Consider the following 16,225-nt stretch of genomic DNA (forward strand, 5'->3'; position numbering starts at 1 on the left):
CTAAGATCTGTGTTTCACTTTTCAGTCCTGTACAGATAAGCGTATATTATGTCTCAGAAAAGGTCTCAATTTTTGAGTATTAAAATCATTAGAAAAGATTTTTTTATTTCTGGTTTCTGATTGGTTAGGAGAATTATTTAAAAGATCATTAGGGAAAAATTTGGATGAAATGAAAAATGTGTAAGTGCAATAGCAACATGATGTTTTGTTTTCTAATTTATAGTTTCAAAATGGTATATTTAAATGTTGAATAAAGTTAAAAAAAATGCACAGTAGTTGAATACATTATTTGTCAATAATAGATCATGAATAAGACATGAATAAAATACATGGAGAACATAGATCATCTTCCTAAACGCAGTTCCTTCTGCTATATAGAGTTACGACTTTTTCTAGTGTTGTCATTTTTTTTCCATTCTGACATGACATGTTAATGGAATTGTACATGATTTCCTTTGTAGCATCTAATTCATTTCTAGGGACATAGAACTCTATGGGAAATAGTATTGTTATGTGGGGCTTTATTTTCTCTAATCACTCTGCCAAGGGTCCACCCTTAAATTATAGTGATAGATGTCATTTTGAAATAACTGGTTGTAGTTGTTACATTATAAACTGAGCTATCATGATTTAAATTTTTGAAAATACTCATACATTATTTCACTAATTGTGTTAATAATGAACATAAATGTAAACAGTATGCACCTTGAGACCATAATCCTCATTTATATATATTCAGATACTTATTGTATCCTCGCACTTATCGTATACTGTACTTGGTATACAGACATGACAGTGTGTGTTTGGTTTTGGTTTTGAAAAAATGTAGTGGCAGGGAGTTTCTCCTTACACCCCATAACCTTGATAAACCCCCATGTGCTAACAAGATAAAGAGCTCTATTGGTAATGGGCTTAATAGAAAAGCCTCTGAATATAGCAAAATTGCAGAAAATATTTAATGGTTCCATAACTTTTATATTGTTTAAAATAGATAATACTTCTTGTAAGATTATAGAAACAACTGAAGTTCTTAAGAAATAAGTTGGAACTGATAAGAAAAAATTCCTGTATTTTCTAGTTATAGAAAAATTGACATTTGATTTCATGGTAGTGGAAGGATTAGTTTATAAATGGATTCAGAATGAAAAAGGTCATATATATATATATCTTTTTCTATATTTCTTTAAAATAGTGTATTAGCTGAATTTTAGATGACTTTGCATTTACTTAGGCAGAAAGTCTTTATCTTTCTTAAGAAAAGTAAGCCTGAGTTCTTGGGGCTACAGAAATATCGGTGGATATTAGAACCATGGAATTCTTGGATTTGCTGCACACATGGATTTCTACTGTCCCAGTTCATAACACACGTGTGTCCCAGAGAGTATATTGTATTAATGTGAAGAAAAATAAACTGCAATACTCTTTCAGCATGGGGCTGCTTTTGGTCCACCGCAAGGTGGATTTCATCCTCCTTATTGGCAACCAGGACCTCCAGGACCTCCAGCACCTCCCCAGAATCGGAGAGAAAGGCCATCATCATTCAGGGATCGGCAACGGTCACCTATTGCACTTCCTGTGAAGCAGGAGCCTCCACAAATTGGTAGCTATTTAAGTTTAGTGAACCACAATTGGCATGATTCCTTGATCATGTAAAAAGGATGTCGTGTTTCCTTAAATTGTTCTGACACTTCTGATAGGAATTGGTAGTTGAAAGCCCTATCATTTTATAGTCATAACTTTCAAAATTACAAAAAAGATGATAGTCTAAAATATGAAAAGTTTTAAATAATTTTTTTAAAAATAAATCTTTACCTGATACTCTAGATTTTGTGATGAATTATAAATTTACCATAGCCATAGCATCTTGATATTTTCAATGTTGGGAATTTGGTACATTATGCTAGTATATGAACAGTTCCCCCTTTTAAAACCTCTTAGTTCTCTGTCTCTGGTCACTTTCCACTCCTAGTGTCAGATTAATTTTCCTTTGATTATTTTACTTGCCAGAAATACTTTGGCAGAAGATAGATTTTTTTTTTTTTTTTTTTTTTGAGAAAGAGAAAAGAGAACATGAGCCTGGGAGAGGGAGAGACAGAATCTTAAGCAGGCTCCATGCCCAGCCCGGAGCCTGACATGGGGTTTGATCCCACGACCACGAGATGAGATCGTGATCTGAGCCGAAATCAGGAATCGGATGCCTGGGGCTTAAACTCAAACCCGTGAGATCAAGAGTCGCACATTCTACCGAATGAGCTATCCAGGTGCCCTAGAAGATTTGAATTAAAAAAAAAATTTTTTTTTTAATGTTTTTATTTCTGAGAGAGAGAGACACACACACATCGTGAGCAGGGGAGAGTCAGAGAGGGAGATACAGAATCTGAAGCAGCCTCTAGGCTCTGAGCTAGCTGTCAGCACAGAGCCCAATGTGGGGCTCGAACCCACAAACCGTGAGATCATGACCTGAGCCGATGTCGGACACCTAACCGACTGAGCCACCCAGGCTCCCCAATTGAATTTTTAATATAAGTACTTAGGTCTATTGACACTTACACTACTTAAAATCAAGAAATCCAAATCCAACAGTTAATAGACCAGAACATGTAAGTCTTTCATTTTTATCACAAAGTAGACATTATAGGAAGATTCTAACTTCTTTTTTAACTCATGAATCATAGTTATTCAGATGAATCCTCAGTGTGAAAAATGAGTTTGTGCTTTTGTTGGACTCTTTTTTTTTTTTTTTATATTTTAGGAAGCAGTGCAGTATAAAAGTTTGGCTTGGAATTAGCCCACATCACTACTACTGGCTTTTTAATTTTGAACACATCATTAATCTTTTTGAGCCTCAGGTTTCTTATTTGTAAAAAAGATTGAATAATAGTAGTGTTTTTTTTTAATAGAATTAAGTGAGATGATCATTTACTGTGCTTTCATAGTGTTCTGGCTTGTTATAAGCATTAAGACAATGTTCTGGCTGGCTCATTTGGTAGAATATGCTACTCTTCCATCCAAGTACTAACCAGGTCCGACCCTGATTAGCTTCCGAGATCAGATGAGATCATGTGCATTCAGGGTGGTATGGCTGTAGACAGCTACTCTTGATCTCAGTTGTGAGTTTAAGCCCCACGCTGGGTGTGGAGCTTACTTTAAAAACAAGAAAGACCATATTCACTGCTTCTCATAAAAATGATCTTAAGGGAAGCATAATGGCTAATGGGTTGCTTTACCACTGTCTTACTAAAGAATGACAGTTATAGGCACTCAGATGGCACCAGAATTCTTTTATTTCATTTACTCACAAAGTTGCTAGAAATTCAAGAATAAGGAACTTGTTTGTTTATGATTTTTACTTAACTAATAAATACTTTTTACATGTGAAACAGATGCAGTAAAACGCAGGACTCTTCCAGCTTGGATTCGAGAAGGTCTTGAAAAAATGGAACGTGAAAAGCAGAAGAAGTTGGAGAAAGAAAGAATGGAACAACAACGTTCACAATTGTCCAAAAAAGAAAAGAAGGCCACAGAAGATGCTGATGGAGGAGATGGCCCTCGTTTACCTCAGAGAAGTAAATTTGTAAGTGTGAAGAGTCACTTGACATGAAACTCCCATGTGGTTTGAATGTGAAAATTATTGAAATAAAGTAATGAGTAATTTAGTTATAAAAAAGTATTATAATATTCTTGAGATTACTTTTAGTAAATGTTTTGAGGATTATGTTTTTATATATGTTGTTATTGAGGGTAAAGAGAAAAAGGGGGCGGTGAGTTTATAAAACATTTCTTTCCAGAGAAATTACTCATTGGGATGCTAGATAGGTCTTACCTGGAGAAACAAATCCGTATTCTCTTGTTGCAGTGCAGCTGATTCCCTGGTGGTGGATTATAAAACGAAACTGAGTTAAAATGGCAAAGAAGAAGTAAATCTGCCTTTTCTGAACATTTAAATATATGTTTATACCAGAGGATGTAATAACTTGCATAGTTTTTGACATGAACACTGAAAGTAACAAAGTTAAATCTTTGGATCAGTTGGATGATCCATCAGTTGGATGGTGTAAGTGGCTTAGGAATTTTTTTATTTAGTAATAATGTGCTCTCAGCTGACACTATCGCCACATCACTGCAACTCTGGAAATAGGTCCGTCTCCCAAGGCCATTTTATGCTTCCGAAATAAATATCAAGGGGACAGCAGGGTAACTAGATTCAAGCCGAAATTGGTTTAGCTTAAAGTTCATAAATGTTATAAGTTACTTTTAGTATTTCACAAAATAACCATGCCAAAGATGTGTTTTTGGGGGTGTCTGGGTGGTTCAGTTGGTTGAGCATCCAACTTTGGCTCAGGTGATGATCTCACAGTTTGTGAGTTCATCCCCACGTTGGGCCCTGCTGACAGCTTGCAGCCTGGAGCCTGGTTCGGATTCTGTGTCTCCCTCTCTCTCTGCCCCTCCCCCACTCATGTTCAGTCTGTATCTGTCTCTCAAAAAGAAATAAACGTTAAAAAAAAAAATCAAAGTTGTGTTTTTGTTGTGGGTATTCTGAAGAACCAAAAGACTGCCATAATAGTTTATGTCTTTTTTAATGTAATTTTTAACTTTTAACATGAAATAGTGGATTTCCAGATTTGATAGATTTAAGTGTCAAAAAAAGTGGAGATTATCTTCCCTCTTCTCCCAAATGCCTTTGAGCTTGTGTTACATGTATTTTCCCTTGGTTCAAATAGTCTTCCATAGTAGTGTTTCAATGATTGCCTTTAACTCTAGGATACTTCTTTGCTTAAAGGAGAAGCCCCTTTTTAAGGTGTGCTATTTGTATACTGAAAACCGATAGCCAGAAACAGATGAACTGCTGGCATGTCCTCCATCTGAAGTAGATCTCCTTTTTTATCTATCCATTTTGTAGCAAAAAAAAACACATTTTACTAAGTTTCAAGGCCAGCTAAGATCTGGAACCTGACTTGAAGTGACATGATTTTAAGTAAACAGCTTAAATTTATAGCTATATAAAGTAACACTGAATAATATAAATGTGGTCTATTTAACAAAGTTCTACAAGCCACTCATTTCAGGACCATGATAGATAATGGATGTTAATTGAGTCATTCTTGGTATGATATTATTTTTGGCTATTTATAAACTAAGACCAAATTGACTAAGGAAAAAAAGAAACTGAGGGGCGCCTGGGTGACTCAGTCAGTTACTCATCTGATTTTTTATTCTGGCTCGGGTCATGATCTCACAGTTGTGGGATTGAGCACCACATTGGGCTGTGCACTAATGGTGTGGAGCCTGCTTGAGATTCATTCATTTATTCTCTCTCACCCTCTCCCTTTCTTTCCTTTCCCTCTCCCTCTCCCCCTCTCTCTGCCCCTATCTCTCGGCTCTCTCTTACTCCCAAAAGTAAATAAACTTTTTAAAAATTTGCAAAATAATTGATGTTCATAAGCTATCTTATAATCTTACATTTCCTTTCAGGTAACACTTTATACTACTAAATCTATAGTACAAATTTGTAGTGTAATTTAGAGAGAAATTTTATTTTTATATGTCTTGTTTCATAGACTTTTTTTTTTTAATGTTTTATTTATTTTTGAGAGAGAGACATTGTGAGCTGGGGAGGGCGAGAGAGAGAGGGAGATACAGAATCTGAAACAGGCTCCCAGGCTTTGAGCTAACTGTCAGCACAGAGCCCGACGTGGGGCTCAAACCCACGAATTGTGAGATCATGACCTGAGCCGAAGTCGGACGCACAACCAACTGAGCCACGCAGGCACCCCTCATAGACTTTAATTTATGTTTAAAATAGAATGTGTAAGATAATGATTTTATATTATAAGCATGAATTTGGGCTACCCATAGTATTACTTCTTTTAGGATAGTGATGAGGAAGATGAAGACACTGAAAATGTTGAGGCTGCAAGTAGTGGAAAAGTCACCAGAAGTCCATCTCCAGTTCCTCAAGAAGAGCAAAGTGAGCCAGAGATGACTGAAGAAGAGAAGGAGTATCAAATGGTAGAATGTTAATTTCTTAACCATGTACACGGTTAAAAAAATATTTTTTATTGAGATATAATTGGCATAGAACATTATGTTACAAAATTTTATTTTGTTTAGAATTTTTAAACTATGAGTTGGCTGTCTTAAGCATTTAAACTGAATTCATGAAACAATTACAAAATGTATATTAATTATAGAGATGCTGGACAATAATGTCTGCAGTTTATAATAAGATATCACTGCTTATGCAGCAGTTATTAAGCATATTTCCTAACACTGATGTTTTAAAAAAAACAGTGCTTCACTATATGAGACTCAAGAGAGCATTTATTTTCTAAAGTATGTTTTTTGAATACTTAGAAACATTAAAAGACTTCATAGAAAAATAAGTTTAGGAAGCACTGAATTGAACACAGCTAAACCTATTTCTTCATTGCAAGACTTAAAGGCTTAAATATCTATAATGTGTATTGTCATTTTCTGAGATTGGGAATATAATATGTTACATTTCTTCTGTTGAAAGACCAGTGATCTTTGGAATGTGTACTTTCATTAGCAGATGAGTAATCTGGAGCCCACAGAGGCTGAAGAACTAATGGTGTACATTTCAAACAGTTGCTGGTAACCAAACTAGTGCTAGAATCCAGCTTTTATTTCAAGTCATTTGTAGTCTGTATTACAGTAGTTAAGAAAAAAAGGACTTGTTCTAACAGAGTGGAATAGCTGCTTTTTCTTTTTTTTCCCCTTAAATTTCACCTTGAGCTGAGGCTTAACGTTAAGTTCCTAAGTAATTTAACTAGTGCTGTGCTGCTTACTAATATTATTATTAAATGAGGTCATCTCCTTTCAATTTAAAACATCTATGGAAATTTTTATTAATAAGGGCCTTTTAAAAATATTTTGTCTTCTAGACATAGAAATCAATCTCTCTACAGATAAATTCATATTTTTTATTTCACGATTTTGACATTTTTAAAGTTTTTATATTTTAGAATAATTTTCAAGATACTCATTTCCTTAGAATGATAAATGTTATTTAAAAATGTTTTATAAAATGGCTTTGCCTGTTAATTTTTTTAAAAAATGTCAAACAGTATTAATAACTATAATAATTAAATTAGAAACAATATATATAAATAATATATGAGCATATAAAATATTTTTCTGTAGATGTTGCTGACAAAAATGCTTCTGACTGAGATTCTACTGGATGTCACAGATGAGGAAATTTATTATGTAGCCAAAGATGCACACCGGAAAGCAACGAAAGGTATATTGTGGGTGTTCTTGGTTTTGTTTTTCTGGGAGTATTTTGGTTTTGGCGGCAATCTTGGACTTTTTTTGGTTGTCCTTGATGAATTCTAGCAGATATTTGAATATTTTCTTCTTGCATGTTTTAACACTCTTAAGAAAGGTTAGATTTGTAGATAACCATATTAAAAACTATAGAAGTATTTTTCCTTTTATCCAACTTGCCTGAGCACAAATTAGCAATTATGCTGTTTTTCTATAAAATGTATAGTGGAAAATTCTTGATGTTCAATTTATTTCACCTAATTTTTTTTATACATACCATGGTATTGGTGTGTAACTTCTAGTATAGTTTAGTTTCACTAATGAATTATGACCCTTCAGTTTTCACAGTTTACCACTTAAAATTCTTATAGAAACAAGAGATTCACTCATCCCCACCCCCCATATTTTTAGTAACACTTAAAAAAGATAATGAAAGGAAAATTTAAATTATGGACCATCCCTCAAAAATAGAAATACTGATGTAGTGGTCAGTATTCTTCATCATTATAAACCAATTTCAGCTCACTTCAGAATTAGAATTTCAAGGCCAGACATGCTACTGGTTTAAAATGAATGTTATGTTTTTAATGTTTCTTCTCTCCCCAAAAAGCAGCAATAGTAGTAGATTTAACAATACCATAGACTCTCATGACTATGAAATCGTGGCTATTTGTGTTAACATGTTGTTCCTGTTGTTGATGTGATACAAAGCTCCTGCAAAACAGCTGGCACAGTCCAGTGCACTGGCTTCCCTCACTGGACTCGGTAAGTGTTTTCCTTTTTTGTGAGAGGGCCTTAAAGGGAAAATCACACTTACCTTGACTCTCTACATGTTCTGTTTTGAAACTGTACTATTCCTACTCAGTTTATAAAACCTAGATCTTAGGGTTATATTGGTCCCTAAAGGTTTGCCTATTGTTTTGACTAAAGCATTTATAGGGATTATTATAAATGTGGTGACTAATTCATAGTTTTTTGGGGCGAGTTGTAATAGTTAATAATTTAGCCCTGATTATATTTAAGCTCACTTTCAAAATGATTGCATACATGCTTTAGGGAAGAACTTATCCACTAATGCTGTTAACAAGGGACCTTTATTTAGATTGTGTTGTAGCAAGTCGAGTTTTAACATAGAGGAGTTTCTCTTATAACAGTGTAATAGTAATGATGTGTTCATAATTTGCTCTTTGCATGATATATTCTCAAGTATATAAAAGCTTGATCTTGCCTTTTCCACATCATTTCAGATTAATCTTTGTGGGGATCAACAAAAATGGGTAGAACCAAATGCCCATGTGGTTTTGTTATGATTAATTACTATTTAGATCTCTTCAGGGTGGGGAGTAGTTTTAGCATATTACCATTTCTGTACCAGTGAGAATTACAGTATTCCAATTTTTTTAAGGAAAAAATACCTTTCTACTACAAGGGGTTTCTTAGCTTTGAACAATGAAAGAATTAATTTTAGAATATTTTCAGGATCATTGGTAGTTGAATTAATTAGGCTTTAGTGAGGCTTTATTGCCCTGTTAAATTATTTTGTTGGTTAGTATGGACAGTAAAACAAGACCATTATCATGGTTCCTTTATGGTGAGAATATAAATATTTCAGAAAGAATGAGATGCTGTCAATTTTCGTGAGGGTTCTGTGAACTCCCTTAAGAATTGAAATTTATACTTCTCCCCACCCCGAATAAGCATATTCTTCCAAGAAAAGGCAATGAAAAAAATTAGCTTTCTTCTCAGACCTTAAAATTTTTTTGGTGTCTAGAATAATTTTTCCATATGATAGACTGGGCTTTATGCACACAGGTGGACTGGGTGGTTATGGATCAGGAGACAGTGAAGATGAGAGGAGTGACAGAGGCTCTGAGTCATCTGACACTGATGATGAGGAGTTACGGCACCGAATCCGGCAAAAACAGGAAGCTTTTTGGAGAAAAGAAAAAGAACAGCAGCTGTTGCATGATAAACAGATGGAAGGTATATCTTTTATACTCACTCAATGTTTGTCCAGTTTTATTTGTATTTCTTTTTGTTTTTTAACCAACCTAACAATATTGAGAATAGAATTGAGGTTAGAATATAAATAATAAAACTAAGATTTTTGACTTATTTGAAGTTTTTATGAAACTTAAAATTAATTGTGGTATTCAAAATATGTAGTTTATAAAAGGTAAACTTTTTTTGTTTTGTTAAGACATTAATTTCAGTAGCAGTAAGTTAAGCTATTTAATGTATTTTTTTCTTTACAAAGTTACCAAAATGAAAAAGAAAACTTTTGAAATGGCAGAAATGTATTTGTAAAATTATTGAAAAGTAATTTGTAGTTAGGATATTTAATGTGTAGCTAGCATATTTAAGGAAATAGAAAGAGGACTTTTTATAGAAAAAAAATTTTAAACATTTATTTATTGTTGAGAGACAGAGTGCAAGCAGGGGAGAAGCACAGAGAGAGGGAGACACAGAATCTGAAGCTGGTTTCAGGCTCTGAGCTGTCAGCACAGAGCCCAACACGGGGCTCAAACTCATGAGCTGTGAGATCAAGACCTGAGCTGAAGACAAAAGATCAACTTACTGAGCCCCTCAGGCACCCCTTTATAGAAGTTTTTAAATGTAAAATACTAAACATGACTATAGTTTTTTATAGTTTACATAATGATGTTAGGAATACTGAAGAGTATTTTGAATTTTTTGGAAAAATCATACTTGGACAAGGAAATTATTAAGAGTTATTAGCTGTCGAAAATTTCCTATCAATTACCTACCTTTAAGTTGTCTTTTGAGACAAAAGTGAAATCTTTTCATATTGCTTCACATGTACCTTTATGCTTTGGCACTCTTTTGTTGTATTGTCCAGGAGCATAGATGGCTACTTCAATAAACTATTGAAATTAAGTTCATCTGTTTTTTTTTTTTTTTTTTTTTTAAATAGCTTATTTATTTTTGAGACAGAGAGAGACAGAGCATTAGCCAGGGGAAGGGCAGAGAGAAGGACACAAAGAATCTGAAGCAAGCTCCAGGCTCTGAGCTAGCTGTCAGCATAGAACCCAATGCGGGGCTCGAACCCACGAACCGTGTGATCATGACTTGAGCTGAAGTCAGACACTTAACCGACTGAGCCACCCAGGCGCCCCTGTTGTTATTTTTTTAATGTAACCACTAGAAAATTTTGAATTACTTACGTGGCTTGTATTCTGTTCTTGTTAAATAATGCTGTTCTACTGTTATCATTTGATAGTTTGAAATTTGGTAGTGTGAGAGTTTTTTGTTATAATTTGACTTCTCATAGTATTTTTTCTTTTTCTGTTTCAGAAGAAAAACAACAAACAGAAAGGGTTACAAAAGAGATGAATGAATTTATCCATAAAGAGCAAAATAGTTTATCACTACTAGAAGCGAGAGAAGCAGACGGTGATGTGGTTAATGAAAAGAAAAGAACTCCAAATGAAACTACGTCAGTTTTAGAACCAAAAAAAGAGCATAAAGAAAAAGAGAAACAGGGAAGGAGTAGATCAGGAAGTTCCAGTAGTGGTAGTTCCAGTAGCAATAGCAGAACTAGTAGTACTAGTAGTACTGTCTCTAGCTCTTCATACAGTTCTAGCTCAGGTAGTAGTCGCACTTCTTCTCGATCTTCTTCTCCTAAAAGGAAAAAGAGACATAGTAGGAGTAGATCTCCAACAATTAAAGCTAGACGGAGTAGAAGTAGAAGTTACTCTCGCAGAATTAAAATAGAGAGCAATAGGGCTCGAGTAAAGATTAGAGATAGGAGGAGATCTAATAGAAATAGTGTTGAAAGAGAAAGACGAAGAAATCGGAGTCCTTCTCGAGAAAGACGTAGAAGTAGAAGTCGCTCAAGGGATAGGCGAACCAATCGGTCCAGTCGCAGTAGGAGTCGAGATAGGCGTAAAATTGATGATCAACGTGGAAATCTTAGTGGGAGCAGTCATAAGCATAAAGGTGAGGCTAAAGAACAAGAGAGAAAAAAGGAGAGGAGCCGAAGTATAGATAAAGATAGGAAAAAGAAAGACAAAGAAAGGGAACGTGAACAAGATAAAAGAAAAGAGAAACAAAAAAGGGAAGAAAAGGATTTTAAGTTCAGTAGTCAGGATGATAGGTTAAAAAGGAAGCGAGAAAGTGAAAGAACATTCTCTAGGAGTGGTTCTATATCTGTTAAAATCATTAGACATGATTCTAGACAGGATAGTAAGAAAAGTACTACCAAAGATAGTAAAAAACATTCAGGCTCTGATTCTAGTGGAAGGAGCAGTTCTGAATCTCCAGGAAGTAGCAAAGAAAAGAAGGCTAAGAAGCCTAAACATAGTCGATCGCGATCCATGGAGAAATCTCAAAGGTCTGGTAAGAAGGCAAGCCGCAAACACAAGTCTAAGTCCCGATCAAGGTAGTATACTTTTTAAAGTATTTTGTCTGATTTTTAAAAAAATTGACTGAATTTATTCAAAGTTGAAAGTGTCCTTTCTCTCTCTCTCTTTAATAAACTCAGTTTGGTACTTGATAAATGATCATAGTCTTAAGTAATTTTAGAAATCCTATATAATAATATTTATTTAAAAATTGCAGATTCTTTAGTTTAAAATACATTTTTATTTTTAAATTTGTCTTTTCCCTTTTTTTTTCAGATCAACAACCCCTCCCCGTCGTAAACGCTGAGGAATGATGTGGCAAGAATGCCATGATGTTTAAAAAATTCCATGAGTTTTAAGGGCTTGTCTCATTATAGAGGCACATTGTGGCTGTGTAGGTGAAACCAGAATCTTTTTTTTTTTTTTTTAAAATCTGTAAATAGGTGTACTTTTTCCAAATGCTGCTCCAAGTTACTTAATAGGATTTCTTTGTATTACATTTTTTTCAAAAAAATAGTGCTTAATAAGACTATAAACATGCCATTCTCTTTCAGCTGTAATGTTCTTAAAGTTATTCTTGAATGTACTGTGATGTCAATAAAGCTCTTCAGTTCATTTTTGTTAACCTCTTGCACCTTAATTTTATGATTTGAATCTAAGGAACGTACTTTTATAAAAAGGCAGCTGGAATTTTGTATAACAGATTTTAAAGGTACTTCCTCTCGGCTCCCCCAAAGAAAATGGTTTTAATTTAATAGTTTGTCAAAGTTTGTAAACTGTACCCATGGATTTTTTTTTTTTTTTTTGTCAAATTCCAACTTTAAGGGTGTGGAAGAGGGCCAAAAATAGATCTTTTCATTTGGAAACATTTGACAGCTTTCTAAACTTTTCTTCCTATTTGGAGGATTTTCAAGTAATATATTCTCTGTGTATAAAGTATGGTTTACTTCTGTACAGTGAAATTGCTGGAAACAATCAAGCCAGTGCACCATTAGAGTTATTTATAAGGAACAGTTGTGTTTGACCCTAATAGTCCAGCCTGGAACTCTATTCTGCACTTATCCACTTCTGGTTTAGAAGCATATTTTGAACACTGGGGTATTACAGAAATAAGACTCACAGTCCAATATATTTACTTATATTTTTAAAATATAACTTCAACTCAGTGGAGGAATGCTGTATTATTCAGGTTTGTGTCAAATTCATAACATTAAAATGGTCTGGTTTTATCAGTTTCTTAACAATAATGATCAGTGAGTGGTCTAGCTATTTAAGGCAGTCATAACTTACGAGTAAAATGAGGCTCTGAAGGCATTTAAATGCTCCACTGCTTCCAGGGTCTGTTTTTATGTGATTATTCACTTTCGCCACAATAGTCAGATACATGTCTGAAAACAAATGCTTTTAAGTTTTAATTTAAAAAGAAAAGAGCAGGTGCAGGTCACGGGGAAGTTTTAAAGTATGCCTTTTTACCAGCAATAGTTCATTTTAAAATAAGCCAGATTTTTGCCACGATCAGTGTTTCTTCAGAATGAAGGTAGAAATAGATTTGTACATGTGCTCTTGTACCTCTACATAGCTTCTTAAATAATTTTGAGCAGTTCTGCATTTATCTAGAAGAAATAAATCAACTGTGAATAAATGCATGTTTACCAAAATGGTTGTATTACAGTGCATTTAGTTCTGATATTTATAAAGTTGATATTTCACAGAATAACTTTTAAATAGTTTGGAATTCTATATAGTTTAGACATCAGTCACATGTGGAGACAAAATGACAATGTGCAATATTTTTTATGTAGGTGAGCTAACACGGTGTACCTAATTGCAGAGTTAATTATCAGATTAATTTGTAATAGATAAGTTGTATAACATTTTCATATCTTAAAATGTTTTTTAGATCAATCTTCAGGTGAAATAATATTTTCAAAATAAAATTCTACAGAAAAGTTCTGTTGGCTATGATATGCACATTTTTGGACAAGATAAATGATTAGAGCCAAAAATAGTATTTGACAGTTTTATTTACTCTGCCATAATATGCAAGCTTCTTATTTAAATCTGTAGATATTTTTAAAAACACACTCATGATATATGTGATTATTAGTAGATACATCAGTGTTATAATTAGATATTTGGGTTTTTCAGATTTTTATGGATAATTTAGAGAATTCATCACTTCACTGACATGTAATGAAGTTATGTTTACCTTAGTGTAAGATTTTATAAAATAGGGCTTCCATGATTTGGAATGTGAATGCTAAAACACATAAGTTAACTAGATAAAATAATTCGGTTATGAAATCTAAAATGACACCATCACAAAATCAGTAGTTTCAATTTTTGAGACAATCATTGGTCTGAAGTGGTTAATAAAACTGTCTTGAGGTTCTTTTAAAATATTTCTAGTGTATTAATCATACTTGTTTTTGTGGAATGGGGGTAAACCACACCATTAAGTGAATAAAATGTTAACTTGGAAGAGGTAATAATAAGATTTGTTTCATGAAGGCCCCAAAATAAAAATAAAGAATGGTGTGGAATCACAGTGTATATGTTTTCTGCCATTGTAAAATGTCTTGTTTTAGCATCAGTTTCTAATGGTATAATACACAATAGGTAAACTTCCCCAAACATAGTCTTTTTTTTTTTTTTTAAGTATCTAAGTTATTGTTTCTTCAAAGAAACAAATGAAGTGTAATTAATCAGTAGGTGAGATTTCTTTTATGTGGGAATTTTTACATAGGAATTGTATGAAGTCCAAAGTTCCTGTAATATTGTCTTGGAAACGTTTACATTTTAACAGATTTTTTCTTCTCTTCTATACATTAAAGTCTATTTTTATTTCTTGAAGTTTCTAAAATGTACTAATCATGGTTTAATGGAAATATTATTAGACTCATTGAATTGTCCTGACTCTGCTGCTTAATTTATTATGGGCAAATCATTTAAACACGATGGGCTTCAATTTCTTTAACGATAGAAGTGTGGAATTAGATTATTTTTAAGATCTTGAATACTTCTAGCCCTTAAGTTTTTTCAGTTTTAAGTGAAATTTGGCTGTAATGTCTAATCCTGAATGAAAAAATAGGCTTTTTATCAACCCTTAACATAAGTGTGATGAGTTACATTTTATATTGTCAAGATATATCAGGTGTCCTCTATAGAGTTTTCCTGTAAATACACAAAGATTAAATTTGCCACAATCTGATTATGGTAATGTAAGTAAAGAAGTTATCCTGAGCTACCAATTTATGTGTAAATATGAAAATTTACCAGTTAAATTCTTGAGTTGATGTATATCATGTCAAAGGGATAAAGATATTAGATGTAAGGGAGTAGTACTTCACCCTTAATTTGGAAAAGTTTTTATAAAATTGAATTTCAAAATATTAAGTAAATTTTCAGTTTTTATAGTAAAATAAATTGTAGATTCTGGTTTACAACACACGAGTGAGACTAAAGCAGTGGTTGGGGAAATATCTCCAGCATTGGCCACACACCACATTATAACTGCTAGTCTTTCCAGCACAACTCCAGTTGAAGTGTCATTGGAAAAGGCTTTTTGGTATCTTTAGAGAAAAGTACTAGGAGCTAGTTTTGCTTATCTGGGCCAAACTGGTGGGTATTCGAGAAGCTTTGGTTTCCTGTCATTATTAAAGGCAAATTACTGATTGCCTTTGTCCTTGAATTGAAAAGGTAGTGGGAAGGCCCTGAAGCCCAAGGAAGTGGTACATTCAAAGAAAGTACACTTAAATAAAGCTTTTAAAACTTTAAATCATACTTGCACTTTGCTTTTTCCTTGTATCTGTCATTCCAACAAGTATAACACATGCTAAATGTTCTTTTGTGCCAGAGCTTTGTGTCGTCATTTGGAGAGATGGTCATGTGTCCTGAGAGAGGAACTCTGAAGAGGACATAACTGAAAAATCTGCAGCCACTCTTAGGAGGAGGTCAATATTTTACTAAGAAGCCTTAAGTGAAAGACTATTACTGAGCAGTAAATTTCACTAATTCAAGGAATCTTTTACCAAATTGACCCTGCCTGTTGAAAATGTACAATGATTTTTTTTTTTTTTTTTTGCCTTGGAAATGTATTATTGCTTTTACTCAAGGAAAGGCTTTTGTACATTTAGAAGTCAAGTATTACTGATCACTGTTTTAGCTTTCAGTGAAGTTTGCCTAGCTTGAGTGATTAACAGCCCTACTACATATTATATGCCCTGTCCAGAATATTATCAGGTCCCTTGTAGAAACTGTATTTTCAATTTCGACTTCTATACCTCTGTGGCATTTGAGGGCCTTGGAAGGGGGAACACTTCTACCCTTAGGAAAGAAATGCTTCCATGCATGCTTTTGTGATTCTAAGGGTCAGTGGCACACAAGCGTGTAAGTGTCTTTGGGAGACCTCTGTTAAATATGAAAGAATTAGAGCTGTACGAGAATAAAAGCTAGTTTACACAGTACGAAGTAGCGTCATCTATGACTACTTTGGCCATGAGGTTTGAGGTGGACATACAGAAATAGGCATAATAAGACACTTCAAGTTCTTTTATAATAGAAACAATTAC

General features: G+C 33.8%; 1 protein-coding gene across 5 annotated transcripts in view; it reads left to right on the forward strand.

The window, feature by feature from the left end:
- Positions 1-15,100, forward strand: part of PNISR (PNN interacting serine and arginine rich protein) — a 28,028-nt gene extending 12,928 nt beyond the window's left edge. For all 5 annotated transcript variants that reach the window (XM_039252114.1, XM_039252115.1, XM_039252116.1 and 2 more), the window contains 8 exons: positions 1,429-1,600; positions 3,384-3,574; positions 5,872-6,009; positions 7,165-7,264; positions 8,002-8,055; positions 9,103-9,273; positions 10,606-11,692; positions 11,931-15,100. In XM_039252114.1, coding sequence (XP_039108045.1) covers positions 1,429-1,600; positions 3,384-3,574; positions 5,872-6,009; positions 7,165-7,264; positions 8,002-8,055; positions 9,103-9,273; positions 10,606-11,692; positions 11,931-11,961 — 1,944 coding nt within the window. In that variant the 3' untranslated portion in view covers positions 11,962-15,100. The remainder of the gene's footprint in view (positions 1-1,428; positions 1,601-3,383; positions 3,575-5,871; positions 6,010-7,164; positions 7,265-8,001; positions 8,056-9,102; positions 9,274-10,605; positions 11,693-11,930) is intronic.
- Positions 15,101-16,225: the final 1,125 nt, after the last annotated feature.

Source organism: Hyaena hyaena, unplaced genomic scaffold (genome assembly GCF_003009895.1).
Source record: "Hyaena hyaena isolate Hyena2069 unplaced genomic scaffold, ASM300989v1 scaffold_408, whole genome shotgun sequence".
NCBI lineage: Eukaryota > Metazoa > Chordata > Mammalia > Carnivora > Hyaenidae > Hyaena > Hyaena hyaena.